This window comes from Littorina saxatilis, linkage group LG3, assembly GCF_037325665.1.
Source record: "Littorina saxatilis isolate snail1 linkage group LG3, US_GU_Lsax_2.0, whole genome shotgun sequence".
NCBI lineage: Eukaryota > Metazoa > Mollusca > Gastropoda > Littorinimorpha > Littorinidae > Littorina > Littorina saxatilis.
In genome coordinates, this window is record NC_090247.1 from 62,137,667 (window position 1) to 62,156,722 (window position 19,056).

General features: G+C 39.8%; 1 protein-coding gene and 2 long non-coding RNA genes across 4 annotated transcripts in view; 1 reads left to right on the forward strand and 2 right to left on the reverse strand.

The window, feature by feature from the left end:
• LOC138962868 (WD and tetratricopeptide repeats protein 1-like) overlaps window positions 1-8,967 on the forward strand; it is a 34,699-nt gene extending 25,732 nt beyond the window's left edge. Inside the window, exons 12-13 of the mRNA XM_070334833.1 lie at window positions 1,163-1,355; window positions 3,315-8,967. Coding sequence (XP_070190934.1) covers window positions 1,163-1,355; window positions 3,315-3,497 — 376 coding nt within the window. The 3' untranslated portion in view covers window positions 3,498-8,967. The remainder of the gene's footprint in view (window positions 1-1,162; window positions 1,356-3,314) is intronic.
• A 369-nt stretch (window positions 8,968-9,336) lies between these two features.
• Window positions 9,337-12,920, reverse strand: LOC138962873 (uncharacterized). The gene is made up of 2 exons (XR_011454621.1): window positions 10,511-12,920; window positions 9,337-10,449 (listed from the first exon to the last, which is right to left on the reverse strand). It is a non-coding gene; the product is annotated as an uncharacterized lncRNA (long non-coding RNA).
• Window positions 12,921-15,902: 2,982 nt separating this feature from the next.
• Window positions 15,903-18,765, reverse strand: LOC138962876 (uncharacterized). 2 transcript variants are annotated; one of them, XR_011454624.1, is made up of 3 exons: window positions 18,618-18,765; window positions 17,219-18,051; window positions 15,903-16,924 (listed from the first exon to the last, which is right to left on the reverse strand). It is a non-coding gene; the product is annotated as an uncharacterized lncRNA (long non-coding RNA). The 2 variants fall into 2 exon arrangements; XR_011454623.1 differs by having other exon boundaries at window positions 18,359-18,764.
• Between the last annotated feature and the right edge of the window lie 291 nt (window positions 18,766-19,056).

Sequence of the window (19,056 nt, forward strand, 5' to 3'; positions counted from 1 at the left end):
AATTGCGCTTTCTTTTCTTGAAGCATGAGTTTGGTTCCTTTAGAGTCACGTTTAGCCAGTTTAACATTTCGAGTTTCGAGGATTTTTCTGTCTTTCACGGATCTTGTTAGATCATTGAATCAAAGGGCATTTGCCTTATCTTTCATCTCCGTCGTGGTTTAACCTTGAACGGTTGAAAACGACGTTAAACACTGAGTTATGGAGGGAAGAAGGTCTATCTACTCTGGTAGAGGTATGACGTTTTGTAGTCAACCTTACCTAGATGGACTGCTACACTGGATTCTTGCTCCTGGGGAGCTTGATGTGGTTATTTGTCCGGTGAGGACGCTCAGAAGGTACCTGTCACGGACTCGGCAATTGGTCAGAAAGTCAGAAGCTTTTATGATATCGCTTAACACAGCAGGTGTAAGGATATTGCGAAAGGGACTTTAACCAAGTGAGTCTCCATGTTGATCACACAGAGGTTTACCTGTTGACAATCACAGTCTGGAGATGTTAGGGCAGTTTTGCCTTTCTCTATAGCTAGAACGTTTGAGGCAAGGGCATGGGCCTCCTCTTTGGCAGTCCTCCGGTCGGGCCTTTTTGGCTGAAGTACTGGAGTCGGCTTACTGGCGGTCTGAGGAGGTTTTTATTAACTTCTACCTCAGAGGCGTCTTGTTACAGGACGGCAGTTCCGCGTTACCTGTTGTGGTAGTCGCAGGACAGGTTCTAATATCTTAATTTTCGCTATATACCCGCCACCTATAGTAGCAATCTGCTATATGTGAGTTGGGTAATAATATGTAATTTAATCCAAAATTTTAATAATAAATTTTCATTTAATTAATATACTTACCCAACTCACATCGTTTAAACCCTCCCGCCTCCCCGCTGTGGTGGTATTGGGTTCTAAAAAAGTAGTGAGTTGGGCTTCGTTCGAATGATACAAATGGCGGCGTATGCGCACGCATACGGATGTTGGACCGGACATCGGTCTGTTATTATGGGATGGATCACTCTTTTTTAGGGTGGTCTCCCTTGTTACCAAGGGGAACGTGTACAGCGTTACCAGCACTGAACTAGAGTTAATTGCTATATGTGAGTTGGGTAAGTATATTAATTAAATGAAAATTTATTATTAAAATTTTGGATTTTATTCATACCTTTATTTCCTCTCATCTAGCAACGGTCAGTACATAGTAGCTGGCTCAGACGATGGCTCCTTCTTCATCTGGGAGAAAAAGACGACAAACATCGTACAGGTGTTGAAGGGAGATGACTCTATCGTCAACTGCTTGCAGCCACATCCCACGTCTTGTCTCCTAGCAACCAGCGGCATTGACCCCGTGGTGCGACTGTGGAGCCCCAGACCGGAGGTCAGTACTGTGGGGGGAATGTGCAGAGGGGTGACATTAGGGGGGGGGCGCGGGGTGTTGCAGCTAGCTCTGTCTCCTCCTTGGGGATGAAGCTACCAGGGGAAGGGATTGTGTTGGAGGTGCGGGTAGAGGGGTAGCCCTCCCGGTGCTCCCCCTTGGACCTCCCTAGTCTAGGACCCTGGGTCTTCGCGAGGTGGCCTTTGTGGCGTAATCCCTCCGGACTAGCATAACGTTTCCCTATCCCAAGACCGACCGTGCGTGGTCTATGACCACATCCTCTACGAGGTGACCCTATCAACTAGGCAGCGCAAGCCCCTAGGCGAAACACGGTGGATCTAGAGGAGAGAACCTCGATAAAAAACCTGAGCTGCCATGAAGACGGAGCATGTTGGCTGAGGACAGCGGGCAGACCTCCTGTGCCGACACCCATCTACAGGAGAAAACCAGGCATGCACGCATCAAACCCAGCATGGCCAGGGGGGGCGTAGCTCAGATGATTCTGCATTGGACTTGTGATCCTAGGGTCACAGGTTCATATCCAGGCCAGGACTGACACGGCTCATCTTGATGTGCAGATAATTTCCATGTCGCCACTGTGGCATGTAAAAGACCTCTGTCATTTTGCCACAAGTGCAGGTGTCCGATAACACCTAAACACGCCCACACATGAGTAGCGCGACTTCTGTTGCTGCTAGCTTTCCACTTGGAGGAAGCGACCCAAAATTCCCACTCGCTCAGTCTGGCTCTGCGACTAAAACAGTCAATGTCGTTAGTAGGGGGCATAGTAGGTAGTGGGCTACGTCCGTTAGCTCGGGACAGACCCACTACTGAACACCTTCGAAGTGACAGCAGAAGTGCAGTGTCATCTTCCGAGGGTAGCCCACCGCAGCGACTCGACATCCCCCCTGGAGCGTCTGTAAAATCGACAAGTCTGGCAGCGGAACGAAATTCAGATGTGGATGGAGCAGTGAATGCAGGGACGGGGCAGTGTGAGAGCACAACGGGACAAGGAACGTAAAGACGAAAAAAACCACAAAAAAACTTTCCCATCAATAGGATGATAAAGTAAAATGAAATGAAACACTCCTCATGTGTAAATCATTTCACCTTCTTCTCTTACATCAGGGTCAACGAAAACTGATACATTTTTGAGTCACTTGAGAAAAAGTGACTCTATGTAATCGGTCAGTGTTAGTCTGTCCGGCCGGCCGGCCGGCCGGCCGTAGACACCACCTTAACGTTGGACTTTTCTCGGAAACTATCAAAGCGATCCGGCTCATATTTTGTTTAGTCGTGACCTCCAATGACCTCTACACTTTAACGATGGTTTCGTTGACCTTTGACCTTTTTCAAGGTCACAGGTCAGCGTCAAAGGAAAAATTAGACATTTTATATCTTTGACAAAGTTCATCGGATGTGATTGAAACTTTGTAGGATTATTCTTTACATCAAAGTATTTACATCTGTAGCCTTTTACGAACGTTATCAGAAAACAAGGGAGATAACTAGCCTTTTCTGTTCGGCAACACACAACTTAACGTTGGGCTTTTCTCGGAAACTATAAAAGTGACCGGGCTCAAATTTTATGTGAACGTGACTCCCAGTGACCTCTACACTTTGACGTCTGCTTTGGTGACCTTTGACCTTTTTCAAGGTCACAGGTATGTCTTGAAGGAAAAAAATTGAAATATCATATCTCTGAAACTATTCATCGGATTTGATTCAAACTTTATAGGATTATTCTTTACATCAAATTATTTACATCTGTATTGTGTTGTGAATAGCAATTTCTTCCTGTCCATCTGATGCCTCATATAATATTCAGAACTGCGAAAGTGACTCGATCGAGCGTTTGCTCTTCTTGTTCTAAATTTTGTGTTATAATTTTATATATAAGATTTGGTAAGCCGTATTTTCTCCTTTTTGACAATTTTCTATTCTCATGTCTGTATGTTACAGGATGGCTCCAAGAACGACCGTGAAGTGATGAACTCGGACGACGCTGCCTCAGCCAACCAGAAGCGCATGAACGCCGACCCTCTGGAGGTCATGCTGCTCAACATGGGGTACCGAATCACCGGCTTTCTCGACGTCGACGAGGACGAGAACTCGAACGAGAACCCCACTTGTCGAACGACGTGAGGGTTGGATGTGCGTTGTTATCGAGCGTTGTGGTGCAGTGGACTTCTCTGTCCACGTGCAGTGTTTGCTGTCGTTGGCCATATCCGTCTTCTTCTTCTTCCACTGCGGTGTCAGTGTGCTGCACGGTTGTCATCAGAGGCTGCAGACTCCTGGCGCTGCCGTTTTCTCCATGTGAAACACAGCTTTAGAAATGTGGATCAGGTCTCCATTGCAGCCTTTGTTTTGCACAGTGCAACCCCCCTTTTAAGACCTCCGAAAATCTGAGAAAATCGGGTCTTAGAAAGGAGGGAGTCTTAAAATGGGGGTCAGTTTACAGAGGTTATGAACAGAAAGTCTAAAAAGGGGGAAGTGTTGGAGGGTCTTAAAAAGGGGGAAGTTTTAAATTGGGGGGTCTTGAAAAGGGGGTTCCACTGTTGCTGGTTTCTGTCACTCTGGATTGAAATCTGTGCTCTGTGGATTTTTTTTTTCTCTGAAGGGACAGCTTCCAGAATTATCTTTGTCAGTTTAAAGGAATGAAATCACCAAAAAGCCAGAGATACTGTTGCACTGGAGAATGTTTTGTCGCCAACAGAAAAATACCTGCATTTATGTTGTTGTTTTTCCCTGTGAAGTTGCTTTCAAGAATGATTGCAAAGCTGCTATTTCAGAATCACCTGCCGGTACGTGAATCTAGAGACACTGCTTTTTTGCAAAAAAGATGTTTTGATTTGGACCTTGACTTCTTTGCTGAAATGTTTGTTTTTAGGAATGGTCTACAGACAACTGTAAAAGTCTTCAACCCTAAGATTCCGTAGAAGTTAGAACCATTGATCTGATTACACATATTAATACACCCAGTGAGTTTGATTAGTTTTGCATCTACTCTTGAAGTATCAATACCAATACAGCCATTCAGAGAAGTCAGTGCGCATGTGCAGTTTGCTCATACATGTAGTGTTGCAGATGGGGGCACTACGTTGAACCTAATGCATAGCTGCAAACCCTCCCGAATTTTTTCGGGGATCTCCCGATGTTTGAATTCCGTCACAAAATCCCGAAATTAGTTCCATTTTCCCGAAAAAGAAATGTTCTGAAATGATTTGTAAAAGCAGCCTCTTTTTGGGGTACAAAACCGATGAAAAGACGCTCTGGTTAACCGAGACCAGCAAAGTCAATGTGCGCATGTACGGAAAATAAGTTGTGTTTCTTTCCGGTTTTGGCCTCCTAAAAATGCCGCCGAAAATAACAAAAAAAGATCAAAAACCAAAGGCTGAAGTGAGGTTTTTACCGTAGTATTAGTACGAACTATGACTTAATCGACAAGTCAGACAAGGGGGGACACCACGCCTTCTTTCTTTTGTTAAATGAATGTCAAGTCAAGTCAAATTTTATTTTCATGGAACCCCATGGGGGTACATGAAAAGAAAAAAAAAAACAAATTAATAAATACAAAAATACAAGAACAATAAAGAGAGGAATGCAGGTTATTCCTTCAATACATACACACAAACCTGCTCCGTTGTAAAAATAAAATATCAAATAACTTGTTTTACAATGTGGAAATCAAATCTCCAAAATAATCATTCTCGTTGTATATGGCGTAACATTTAGTGTGGATAAAAAATTAAAAAACTACAATCTGCTGTCTAAATCATTATTTTTTTCTTGTTTTGTGCTGTGTGGGTTTTTTCCCAATCAACACCTGTTTAAAATTCTTTTGAAATACCCTTTATCAAGTGAATTAAATTTAACAATACTTTTTTATTTGTTGTTGAAAATAAAAGTTGAAATTTTATTACATTTGGATTTTTTCGATACTTGAGTGGGATACATTTTTGTCTTAATTCGTTAAAGAAACTGCAGTTAAACACATAATGGAATTCATCACCAATATCGCCATTATTGCACTTGGTACACACTCTTTCCTTCTGTATTATATTTATAAACCTTCCTGTCTGAATTGGTAACTTGTGGTTTAGCGTTCTAAAGCGCAAAAATATAATTCCCAAATTGTGTGGGAGTACTTTCAAATAGTTTTCGAGCATAAACGTCTGTTTGTAAAGCCGATAGTTATAAAACATCTCACTAGAATTTAAATCAGAAAACCATATCTGTACATATTGGTCTTTCAAACACTGTAATGTTTTTAGTTTGAACCAGTGGCTAGAACAACTCAGCTTCCACTGGTGTATCCACATTCCACTTAGGCCAAGGTTATTCAACGTTGTTTATATACAATTCAAATAAGGTGATTTATAAATATTCTCTTCATACTGGCGATACAAAAAACGATATACTATACTGGAAAACTTATACCTGCAATTAACATTCAACAGTTTAAACCAAAAATTTAACATTCTATTTTTCGCCAGAATTTCCAGTGGGTACTGTCCAGTTTCACCATAGACCATTTTGCTGGGAGTTGACTTACCCAACTTCAAAACAATTTTATAAAATCTTAATTGCAGCTTTGAAGCTAGATTTAGCATACCAGGACACCATACTTCACATCTATACAGTGAAATTGGCACAATCATCCTGTCAAACAATTATAACTGGATATCTAGGGGTAACATTACCTTCTTACATTTTTTCAAAAGGCCAAACATAGCCCTTGAGGCTTTTACATATGAACATTTTTGGGCTACATTGAATTTATTATTATAATTCATATACAATCCTAAATACTGGTAGCCAAAAAACATTTCTAATTTCTGACCTGCATAAACGAATGTGGGAATATTTAGTATTTTCCCGCGAGAAAATACTAATACTTTTGTTTTTCCTGAATTCAGACGTAAATCCCAATGCTCGCAATATTCAGAAAGAGTATTTAATGCCAACTGTAAAGCTTCTGCTGTCTCTGCCATGATGATTGTGTCGTCGGCGTACAATAAAAGGAACATTTTTAACATTACCATTTCTTCATCTTCCTCCATGGCAAGAGTTCTTACGTCATGTGCTAATTAATGATGGCAGGCCTTCGATCCTCTCTGACAAAAATGTTTCTGAGTCATTTTGATATATGGCAATTTTGAGCATATATCATACCAGAAAAAAAAGTTTTTGGCACCTTCATTTACAAAAAATCTTCATCTGCTGGGGGCAACGCCCCCAAACCCACACCAATCGTGTTGCCCCTGGACTCCATCGGGGGCCTTTTGTGGCCCCCGGACCCGCACAGGAATTTCATAGTCATAAGGTTGGCAGCAATGCTAATGATCGATAAGGATACTGTATCATAGTCCTGTGAGGTTTAACCCACATGGAAATTGAGGCTGCATTCTTACTGGGGAAAGCACAGTACAGCACTACCTATTTTTTTTCTTTTTCCTGCGTGCGTGTATTTATTTTTCCAAGCCCTGAGACTTTCGCTGTGAACTTGGGATCTTTATCGTGCGCATGCATGCATGTGGGGGTGTTTGGACACAGAGGAGAGTCTGCACATTGTTGACCCTGGGAAATAAATCCCTCGCCTAATGTCGGGGTTGATCCTACGTCGATAGCGGCGACAATGGTTCAAGCCTGCACTGCTACCAACGGAGTTACTTTCCCACCCTGAGATTTTTGAGTTTCATCATAAGAGAGAAAAAAACAACATGGAAAAGCGTATACTGGTGAACTGTGTTAGCACATAGAATGTAAAGGGTTTCCTGCGATGGTAAATGACATTAAGGTCTACCATTCCACTGACAAAACTGACTTTTCTTTGTTTTTTGGTTTTTTTGATGATGGTAAAAGATTAGCTAATGAGTTCTTTCTGTTATCACTTTGTATAAATGACACAGAAGTCTGTGTTCAGAAAATTAGCAAAATGTTACAACAAGGAAGTGAAAGGAAATTTAAAAAATAAATCTGAAAATGCAGATGTATTCATGGACAGCAGCTTAATCAGTGGGATCAGAGTTACCCTTGACGTGCACTGGTTGAGGTTGTCATGCAATACAGCGTTCTCTCTGCCTCTAGATGAAGTGTTCAGGATTGACATTTTTCTGTATTTTTGCAACACTATTCTTGCGAACCGGGTGGTTAACAGGCCTGACACAGAACGCACTTCTGTACTGTTAAACTTCTTAATAACCATATAAATGACAAACACCAAATGTTTGGTTCACTGTGAGTGATTGCTTATTTGACAGACTGCAAGAAATATTTGCTTCTCTCTTTGTCTATTTCTCTGTCTATCTCTCTTTTTTTTTCTGTACTTTTTTTGACAGACTTGAAGAAATACTTGCTTCTGTCTTTGTCTATTTCTCTGTCTGTCTCTCTTTTCTTTCTGTACTTTTGTTGACAGACTTGAAGAAATACTTGCTTCTGTCTTTGTCTATTTCTCTGTCTATCTCTCTTTTCTTTCTGTACTTTTGTTGACAGACTTGAAGAAATACTTGCTTCTGTCTTTGTCTATTTCTCTGTCTATCTCTCTTTTTTTTTCTGTACTTTTTTTGACAGACTTGAAGAAATACTTGCTTCGCGCTCTCTTTGTCCATTTCTCTGTCTATCTCTCTTTTCTTTCTGTACTTTTGTTGACAGACTTGAAGAAATACTTGCTTCTGTCTTTGTCTATTTCTCTGTCTATCTCTCTTTTCTTTCTGTACTTTTGTTGACAGACTTGAAGAAATACTTGCTTCTGTCTTTGTCTATTTCTCTGTCTGTCTGTCTTTTCTTTCTGTACTTTCTTTGTTTTTGTTTTTGTTTTGTTTGTTTTTGTAAAGTCATAAGCCTGAGATTTCTCTCAGAGGACTGCTTGCACCACATTGCTTTGTTTAATTTGAGTGTCATGCAGTGTTTGGCGAAAGACTCGGCAAACTTGAATGATTTTAAATAGTGGAGTGGGTGCTATGTGCAAAGAATGACTGTGTTTTCTTTTTGGCTGTCTGGCTTGCATGCTTGTTACGTTCTTGGATTTGAGTAAAGAAAGGCAGTGCTACCAGCTTCTGTTGACAATTAAAGAACAACAAATCATATCATGCTGAAAGTGAAGAATCCTGAAAAAAATGATGCAAGCTGAATTTGTTTAATTCAGGAGGAACGGTGTTTGAATCTGCAGTGGAAATGGGTCAGTATTGGTCTGAAGACTTTAGTGCTTGTGATATGTATAAAATGGCTGTGCAAAATTACAGGAGAGAGTGTGGCCGTTTGAATTCTGTGATGAAGTATGGAAGGATCGAGATGGGGCTTCTGAGTGAAGGAGTTGCTCCATATTGGCTCATGTGCAAGTTTGCAATCTGTATGAAGATTGTTGCATGATTCAAATGTATTTTCTAAAACTATCTGGTTTTTTCCCCTGATTGGTATGTTTAATCTTGACGTTTATGCTTGTAAATATATTAAAAAAAAATAAAAAAGGAATTTACACAAAGTAACCTGTACTGTAACTATGTTGTAGATACTGAAGTGAGTGATTGTGAAAAAAAAGTGTCATACAAAATTTTGTGCATGTCTGCCATGTTGTGGAAGCAACGATTAAAGACTTGTGTTGGCTGTTGAATAACTCGCTTTTTGTTGGTATGTTTGATTAATGATGATGATAGTTGATGTTCAGAAATAAATTTGTCAGAAGTCTTATGTGCTTTGGAAAAGTTGTGTTTCTTGAATGCGAGGCAAGCTTGATCAGTAGAGGCAAGCGACAATGACATCACAGTGAATAATTAGCATCTTTATGAAAGGAAAAGGCCTTAAATTGAGCAAACACTGCCATTTAATGCAAAAAGTTCACATCGGAGCTCCTAATATTCACTGTGACGTGACCGTTGCTTCCCTTCACTAATCAGTGTTTGCCTCGCATTCAAGCCACGCAAGCCAAGAAAAACTCGGATGGAGTTGAACTCGAGCAAAAAGTTGAGCAACAAGAGTCGTAAAATATGAATCATAATACTCTTTAATAAGTCAAAAATAATTGAACAGGTAGAATAATTTTATTTGTGTTTTGATAAGGTATTGTCATGACAATGTTGGAATGACAAGAGTGCTGAGCTATACGGTAGAAATAGTGTCAACACTCATCCCTGATCAGGCTGTTGGTCTATAGTTATGCTGATGGGCCCGGTCTATGTCGATCAAAAGAGTAGGATTTCCTGTAGGTGGAGTTCCTGTTGGGGAATTCCCTGTATACAGGCAATCCCACAGGGTGGAGTTTTTCAATAAAACTTGCACACCATACTCGAATTTCTAAGAAATATAAAAAAAGATAGAAAAACGTCAAATTCTACCGATTTCGCTAAGCTTCACGTGACTTTCAGCAATATCAGTGAACCGCTACAGGAACTACACCCTGTTGTATTCCCTCTATACAGGGAATACACCTACAGGAACTCCACCTACAGGGAATCCTACTTTTTTGGTCGACATAGACCCCATCAGCTATAGTTATAGAATGAAACAGTTGTGGCATGATCATTTTGTTGAACACATGCAATGGGCCTTTCAGCAACATGCGTAATGTGTTCTTTGTGAGTGAAAGAAGCATTGACAACAACAAAAGAAAGGTCAAAAAGAAACTTCATAAAGATCAGTATTGTATTTGTATGTCGAGTATTTGATGTGCACATAGTGATTCAGACTCTTGGCTGAAATCAGAATCTTTTCTGAGCTGTAATGGTACTTCTTCTTCTTCTTCTTGTCGATCACTGTAATGGTACAATTACAGAGCAGTTTTTGAGATTCAGAGCCGGAATTTCTTGAGTGTTTTGGACTCGTTGGCTTTCAAACTTGTTCATATATCCAAGTGTTAGGCTTCAGTCATAAAGTTGTGTGCAGAGGACGCATTTCAGCACCGAGCTGGCAAGCATGGCACAAAAATAAACCTTCTATGAAAATACTCACGTCAACATTTTCTAGCACCAACACAAAAATAAACCTTGTAGAGTTCTATGAAAATACTCACGTCAACATTTTCTAGCACAAACACAAAAATAAACCTTGTAAAGTTCCATGAAAACACTCAACATTTTCTAGTACCAACACAAAAATAAACCTTGTAGAGTTCTATGAAAATACTCACGTCAACATTTTCTAGCACAAACACAAAAATAAACCTTGTAAAGTTCCATGAAAACACTCAACATTTTCTAGTACCAACACAAAAATAAACCTTGTAAAGTTCCATGAAAATACTCACGTCAACATTTTCTAGCACCAACACAAAAATAAACCTTGTAAAGTTCCATGAAAATACTCACGTCAACATTTTCTAGCACCAACACAAAAAGAATCAGCCAAAAACCGAACATACCACATACCGTAACCTTGTAAACGCCCTTACACCAAAAATTCAACTGCTGAGCAAAATTGCTTCAAATATTTATACAGTGATGAAATGTAAGGGGGTCATTCTCAGATTACTGTCCCAGAGGGGCCGGGTGACCTACTTCATAAAAGGAATACAACCATCATTGTAGCCTTGGTCCCTCTGGTGAGAGCACACCTTCCAATGAAGGACACCTCCAATTGTCCTTCGGTCTTTAAACTTAATTAGATCTTACCTGCCGTGAGAGGACACCTGCAATGAAGGGACAGTTTGGATCACACCGAGGGTGTTCTATCATCACAGGTATATCAGTGTGTACGGACAGAGAAACGTGTTGGCTCTATCCAGAAACAATTGTGATTAAAAAAAAGGGATGACCACTTTCCTCTTTGCATTGCAGCCAAGTTGTAAGCTTCAAAACATCGTTTTGTTCATACAAAGATACAGAGACGCAAAATCTTATGTCTCTACTTTGTCTTTAGATGAGATGTCTTCAGACGTTAAAATCCTGATCAAATAAAAATTATAAGGAGAAGAAGCTACTGATTGTTTAGACCATAACGAAGACATGCGCCTACTGCTGCTGACTTGAATAGAATGCACCACAAGTAAAACCAGTGATAAATATTTTAAAAGACAACCCCTGACCGCAACGAACTAAAACTGTCTGGAATCTCTTGATTTGTTCAATGTGGAGAAACTGAGAAGGAAACAAAAGCCTCCGACTGAATTCTGTTATATGATATGCTATTATTTCAAATTCCATCCAAAGCAGTTTGCGGAGAATAAAGTTGATTTAAGAAAGCCATCTTTTCTCATCATTAGTAATGTTTCTGATATTACTCTGTACAGCTTTGAGATTTATGGCAACACAATTAAATGCATATGTTTCTGGTGTTTGAGTATCAAGTCAATCCAAACGGCAACAACAATAAGAACAGCTTGCCATGCAGGAGTTTCAAAAAACAAACCACTTTGAACTGGAACTGAAATGCATCGCACACATCAGTTTCAGGACCTAAAACATTGAAAACAAACCCAAACAAGTCGCGTAAGGCGAAAATACAATATTTAGTCAAGTAGCTGTCGAACTCACAGAATGAAACTGAACGCAATGCCATTTTTCAGCAAGACCGTATACTCGTAGCATCGTCAGTCCACCGCTCATGGCAAAGGCAGTGAAATTGACAAGAAGAGCGGGGTAGTGGTTGCGCTAAGAAGGATAGCACGCTTTTCTGTACCTCTCTTCGTTTTAACTTTCTGAGCGTGTTTTTAATCCAAACATATCATATCTATATGTTTTTGGAATCAGGAACCGACAAGGAATAAGATAAAAGTGTTTTTAAATTGATTTGGACAATTTAATTTTGATAATAATTTTTATATATTTAATTTTCAGAGCTTGTTTTTAATCCGAATATAACATATTTATATGTTTTTGGAATCAGCAAATGATGGAGAATAAGATAAACGTAAATTTGGATCGTTTTATAAAAGAAATATTTTTTTTACAATTTTCAGATTTTTAATGACCAAAGTCATTAATTAATTTTTACGCCACCAAGCTGAAATGCAATACCGAAGTCCGGGCTTCGTCGAAGATTACTTGACCAAAATTTCAACCAATTTGGTTGAAAAATGAGGGCGTGACAGTGCCGCCTCAACTTTCACGAAAAGCCGGATATGACGTCATCAAAGACATTTATAAAAAAAAATGAAAAAAACGTATGGGGATATCAATCCCAGGAACTCTCATGTCAAATTTCATAAAGATCGGTCCAGTAGTTTGGTCTGAATCGCTCTACACGCACGCACGCACACACACACACACACACATACACACACACATACACCACGACCGGTACGTCTAATTACCCAAATGAACCCAAATGAATCCAAATGAACCCAAATGAATCCAAATGAACCCAAATGATACCCAAATGAACCCAAATGATACCCAAATGATACCATTTATATAAAAATGAATAAGAGTGTGTGTATGTGAATGAGAGAATGTGTGTGTGTGTGTGTGAAAACTGAAAACTTTTTTTTTATCATAAATTAACATCCCATTTTAGATGTATGCTGTCATCATTCTTGTGGTTCGTGAGTTATATTGATTATATCCATGTGATAGAGAGAGAGAGAGAGAGAGAGAGAGAGAGAGAGAGAGAGAGAGAGAGAGAGAGAGAGAGAGAGAGAGAGAGAGAGAGAGAGAGAGAGAGAGAGAGAGAGAAAAACGCAAAAAATTGTATACATCAAGTTGCTAAGCGCTTAAATACACCTGAGCAGTGGGCATTATTCCGCCTGACTAGAAATCAGTATACAGATGAAATTCGTAAAAGAAAAAGAGATTATTTTCTAGAACTTGATGAGAGGATAAATTGTAAACAGAACTTCGGAAGCAAAAATTGGTGGCAACTTGTTAATTCCTTCTTGAAGAAAAAAGGTGTTGCATGTAACGAAATTCCACCGCTAGAAGATAATGGAAAAATTATTGATAACATTTGTGAAAAAACGATTTTGTTTAATAATTATTTTGAAAGCCAGTCTAAAGTTGAAAATCCAGACGATCCCCTGCCCGAGGCAAATTGGTGTAATACATCTTTATCGACTTTTGAATTAACAGAAGCTGAAGTTGTCCAAGTGTTAAGGAATTTAAATTTATCCAAGGCCGTGGGCCCTGACGGAATACATAATAAATTGCTTGTAGATGGATTACCTGTTATCGTTCCACCGCTTACAGTTCTCTTTAACAGATCCTTGTCTGAGGGTGTTTTTCCAGTTGTCTGGAAAACTGCTCACATTACGCCCATTTTTAAGAAAGGCGATAGGAGTGCTTGTTCCAACTACCGTCCAATCTCTTTGCTGAGTTGTATTGGGAAGGTGCTTGAAAAATGTATACAAATCCGTGTGTTTGGTTATTTGAAAAATTATGATTTGATTACACACTGCCAATCTGGTTTTATTGCTGGTGATTCGACTGTTTATCAACTATTGAGTATATATGATGATTTTTGTGTTGCACTTGATAAAAACATTATGTCACAGGCAATATTTTTTGATGTATCCAAAGCTTTTGATAAAGTCTGGCATCGCGGTCTGCTCCACAAGCTTGAGGCGATAGGTATAAGAGGTCCCTTGCTTGTTTGGTTTGAACATTACTTGAGCGATCGCAGACAAGCAGTAGTATTGAAAGGAACCAAATCAAGTTATGCTACCCCTTCTGCTGGTGTCCCTCAGGGTTCTGTCTTAGGACCTCTTTTATTTCTCATTTATATTAACGATATTGGTGTTGGTCTTGAATCAGTGTTGAAACTCTTTGCAGACGATACGAGTATGTACTTAAGTTTAGATAACGATGATGTACGAGCAGAGATTTTGAATTCTGATTTGGATAAAATTCGCACATGGGCTTCTAAATGGAAAGTCACTTTTAATTGTCAAAAGACAGAATTGTTGGACATTTGTAGGCAACAAAATGTTTTACTTCCACCATTGTATTTCGAAGATGCACACTTAGTTGATGTTGAAAATCACAAGCACCTTGGCGTCATTCTACAAGGTAATTGTAAATGGGATTCCCACATAAAAAGTCTAATTGCTAAATGTAGAAAGTCAATTGCGTGTTTTGGTTTATTCAAGCATCGTTTAAACAGGAAATCACTTGAAGTTATATATAAATCCTTTATGTTACCATTGTTTGATTATGCGGACGTTATCTGGGATAACTGTACACAGTGTTTGGCAGACGAGTTGGAGACATTGCATCTCGATGCAATCCGAATCATTGTAGGTGCAGTACGTGGCACAAGCCACCAAAAACTGTATAACGAATCGGGTTTTGTGCCCCTGAAAGAAAGGCGACGTCGTCATAAACTTTTGCTGTATTATAAAATTGTAAATCGTTTAACCCCAGAATATTTATATTCCAAACTGCCGGTCCTGGTTTCCGATGTAAATCCTTACCACAGACGACGCCCTCTTGAACGTAAGTTTCCATTGTGCAGAAGTGAGTTATATAAATCTTCATTTTTTCCTTCAACGACAGCTTTGTGGAATAATCTTCCAGAAAATATACAACAAACGCAGTCAGTTGGTGAATTTAAAAGGTATTTGACCGATGGAGATGTTGTTGTTCCACCGTATTATTATCTAGGCAACCGCCAGGGACAGGTACTTCACAGCAGGTTGAGATTAAACATGAGCGATTTGCAACAAGACTTAGTTAACCGACACCTCTCTGATAATTTAGAATGTACGTGTGGAGCATGCCCGGAAGATTCTGAACATTTCTTATTACACTGTCCAAAATTTAAAGAACATAGAACCATTTTATTCAATAGTCTGCCAACACACGTTCTGGACTGCAAAACACTCTTGTTTGGAAATACTGATTTAACTATATCTTTGAACACGAAAATATTCTCTGTTGTACAAGACTATGTTATGTTAACTAATCGCTTCGGCTGATATTATATTAACTGTGCAATTGATGTAGCCAGGCATTCTCTCCCTCCCTCTCTCTCTCTCCCTCTCCCTCTCTCTCTCTCTCTCTCTCTCTCTCTCTCTCTCTCTCTTTCTCTCTCTCTCTCTCTCTCTTTACCCTATTTGTATAAAATATAATTAAAGATTATCAAGATAAGTGTTGAAGCTATCACTTGTTCGCCATGTTTTGCTATCTGAATGTGTATTGATTATAAGTTCAAGAACGTGTCCATAAGCAATCTGCTTGTTAACGTTCTCAATGTTGTTATTGTTTGAAACGTGTGTATGTGAATTTGAATAAACACGCTTAAACCAGAGAGAGAGAGAGAGAGAGAGAGTGAGAGAGCGAGGGGGGATGTGTTTTTATCTTGCTCTGAGATATTAAATAAAACCTACAAAATGTTAATTATGCTTATTTCAAATACTTTTCCCTGTGTATGTGTGTGTGTGTGTGTGAGAGAGAGAGACAGCTTTCTGCACAATACTCCGGAGTGGATATGAATGAGTTGAATGGAATAATATTATATAAATGGTATCATTTGGGTATCATTTGGGTTCATTTGGATTCATTTGGGTATCATTTGGGTTCATTTGGGTTCATTTGGGTAATTAGACGCACCCCACCACGACCCTCGTTTCGATTCCCCCTCGATGTTAAAATATTTAGTCAAAACTTGACTAAATATAAAAAGCTACACCCAAAAGCGGGCTGACATGTTTCAGTCAGGAGCATAGGGCCTACTTGTATGGCAAATGCAATCAAATCCAATTTTGCAAATACTTAGCGTCCTCGGTATAGACAGCATAACAACATATGGGGATATCAAATAAGAAAGGGAGGTAAGCACTCTAAATATGAATAACAGCAAGAGCTATGCCGAAGCAGTTGCATGGCACATGAGACATTAGGAAGCACAATAAATGAGCAAACGGCTTTCACTCTTGAACAAAATAATTTAGATAAAGATAGTTATTGGCCTGGAGCTAATTGATGGGACTCGCGCTATAGAAAAGTTATTTATTATTATTATTATTATTATTATTATTATTATTATTATTATTATTATTATTATTATTATTATTATTATTATTATTATTAATGGCTTGCATTGCCAGTGTAGCTTTTGCAAAAGTTAAAACATCTGTTGACACCGGTTTTTCGCTGAAATCGCACAAAATGAACTTGACTGGAAAAAAAGGCACTGTGGGGATCCTAGCATATAACCACGTTATTTCCCAAAATAGACACTAGTTTTGGGGACAGAAAAAACCCAGTTATAGCATAGCACTGCGGGGTTTCGGGTACAGTTGAACCCCAATTTAAAGACCTCCAAAAATCTGAGAACAGAGTGCTACAGGAACAAAAATGACGGGAATATAAAATCACTTTTGGCACATCGATTTTGGGACGTTCCGATGACGTGGGAACATACAACTGATGGAACAGAGAGCTGTAGGAACTTGATTTAACTCAAAATTGTTGAAACACGAAAGGCGCATATTATATTGCGTGAACATAATATAACGAACACAAAACTCATTGGGACGTAGATGGTTGTGCTTCCGTGTAACTTGTTATAGACCGATATTATGCTGCTCTGCTTGAGACCTCGATGACGTCACCGTCGTCTAGATTGACGTCATCCAGCGTCTGCGCGTCATACAGCACATCCCCTTTGTATTTCCAAACCTGTTTCTCTACAGGTACTGCGAGCTGAAACACAGACAGCATGATTTGTTGTCAATCGACCGTGTGCAATGTATGCACTGTTTGTGTTCTTAAAAGCACACACACACACACACACACACACACACACACAAACACACACACACACACGTGCGCACACACACGTCTTTACACACACACACACACACACACACACACACACACACACCACTTCCACCACCACCACCACAACAACAACAACCACAACCACAACAACCACAACCACAACAACAACAACGAAACACACAAACACAAACAAACAAACAAACATGAGAAACTTACTTTGCCTGCCATATCCTGTTTGAGCTGTTTGATAGTGTTGAAAGGACTGAAGTCTTGAATGTAGTGTGACACGCTTCCATGCGCTGGATGAGTGAACGCCAACTTAACGTTCAGAAACGGTTCCGACTCCATCTGAAATCCCACACTCATGATGACGTATAATAACGACGACGATGCTGACGCTGACGACGTTTATACTTATGCCAATGACGTTGGTTAGCCTACAAGTGACGTATTGGCCCTTCACACTTTCCTATGGCACTTTCGGCGACAGGATCTAAGGCGAGTGACTGTCGACGGAAATAGATTAAGTGGGATTTTCAAAGTCAGTGACGTTTTGTAGCCGAGCAGTGATCGTGGTGATGGTGACGACGAAAATCGATGTGGTCACAGTGGGGTAGTTGTGTGACGTCAGTATTCCCGGCGTTTGCGACGAATTATGTCTCTGTATGTTGTCCTTTATGTAGAGAAACGGTTCTATTACAGCAGCACGTACTGTCAAGTATCCCGGCACTGGCAAACTGAATTCAGTTCCAACTTGGTTCAGTGACGTACGTTGCTAGCTGCCAATGCTGACTGTGTTACGGCCGAGTTGGAATGTGAGAGACCGAGAGTTCGAACAATTCTTCACTTAAAAATACAGTATTTGGCAGTCAAGGCTTCAGTCTTGTAAACTCAAACTCGCCAACGTTTATTTAAGTTATGAGACACTGTCAAACGGGTGACTGAAAAGGCTTTCTGTTGAATTCTGGACATCCAGAATAATGGCAGTTGGTTGACAAGAAGAAGTCCCCGCATCACAAGTAATGGTTAATAAAGATGACAGTGGGTTTCTGCAACATAAAGATTTCTTTTCCAATAATAAGTTAACGGAGCACCATCACTGAGCTGGCTTGTGATTTTGAAAAAATTACGTAGGCGCCACTGACTATAGTGGCAGCTTGAAATCTCAGTGAACATTGACACAACCTATGATGTTCAAATGGTACACACACACACACACACACACACACACACACACACACACACACACACACACACACACACACACACACACACACACACACACACACACACACACACACACACACACACTATTCAGTTCCATTTATTACACTGTTTTTAACACTGAATTATTACATATGTTTCCCGTGGATCAAAGGCGGCCTGTGGACTGAAGATGTTCACATTAGCCCCTCTGATATGAGTAGATTTGTTGAAAACAAAGTTTCATCAGAAACCTAAAACCCTGGACCGATAGTCTTAACTCAGGTTAGAAAAGTTTCCCACAAGGTTTTGTAGAAAAACCGCACACACACACACACACAGCATTAACCGCCACACTGTGACTAACGTTCAGTGCGAACGAAAGTTCCGGTAAACTGGCAAATAAGCTCACAATTCACAACATGAAGTATGTACTCAAACAATGAAGAAAGATAGGCCAGTTGCGTATTAATCACTCAGGCAGCGACCGATGTATGTAAAATTCACTGTGTTGTGTGCGAGTCGAACAAAGTGTTACTGTTAGTTACATACTGGGTTTTCCCGTTTTCCCCTCTATCATGTCGCTTTTTCCGAAAATCGAAATTCGGGCTCATTTTCAAGAAAGCTAGAATCAAAAGATTTTCCTCAAGGTGCGTAGCATCCGGCTTTCGCAGTATCCAGAATAGGATTTGGAAAAGTAGGTACAAGTAGGACACTAGCAGTAATTGGTGACCTTAACGTTCGTGCTTGTTCTGCGTGAATAATTCACAATCTGATGCAAATAAGTTCCCTATCAATCAGACACGTGACAGGGGGCTTTTGTTGCAATTTCTCACTGTTTCACAGCTTGT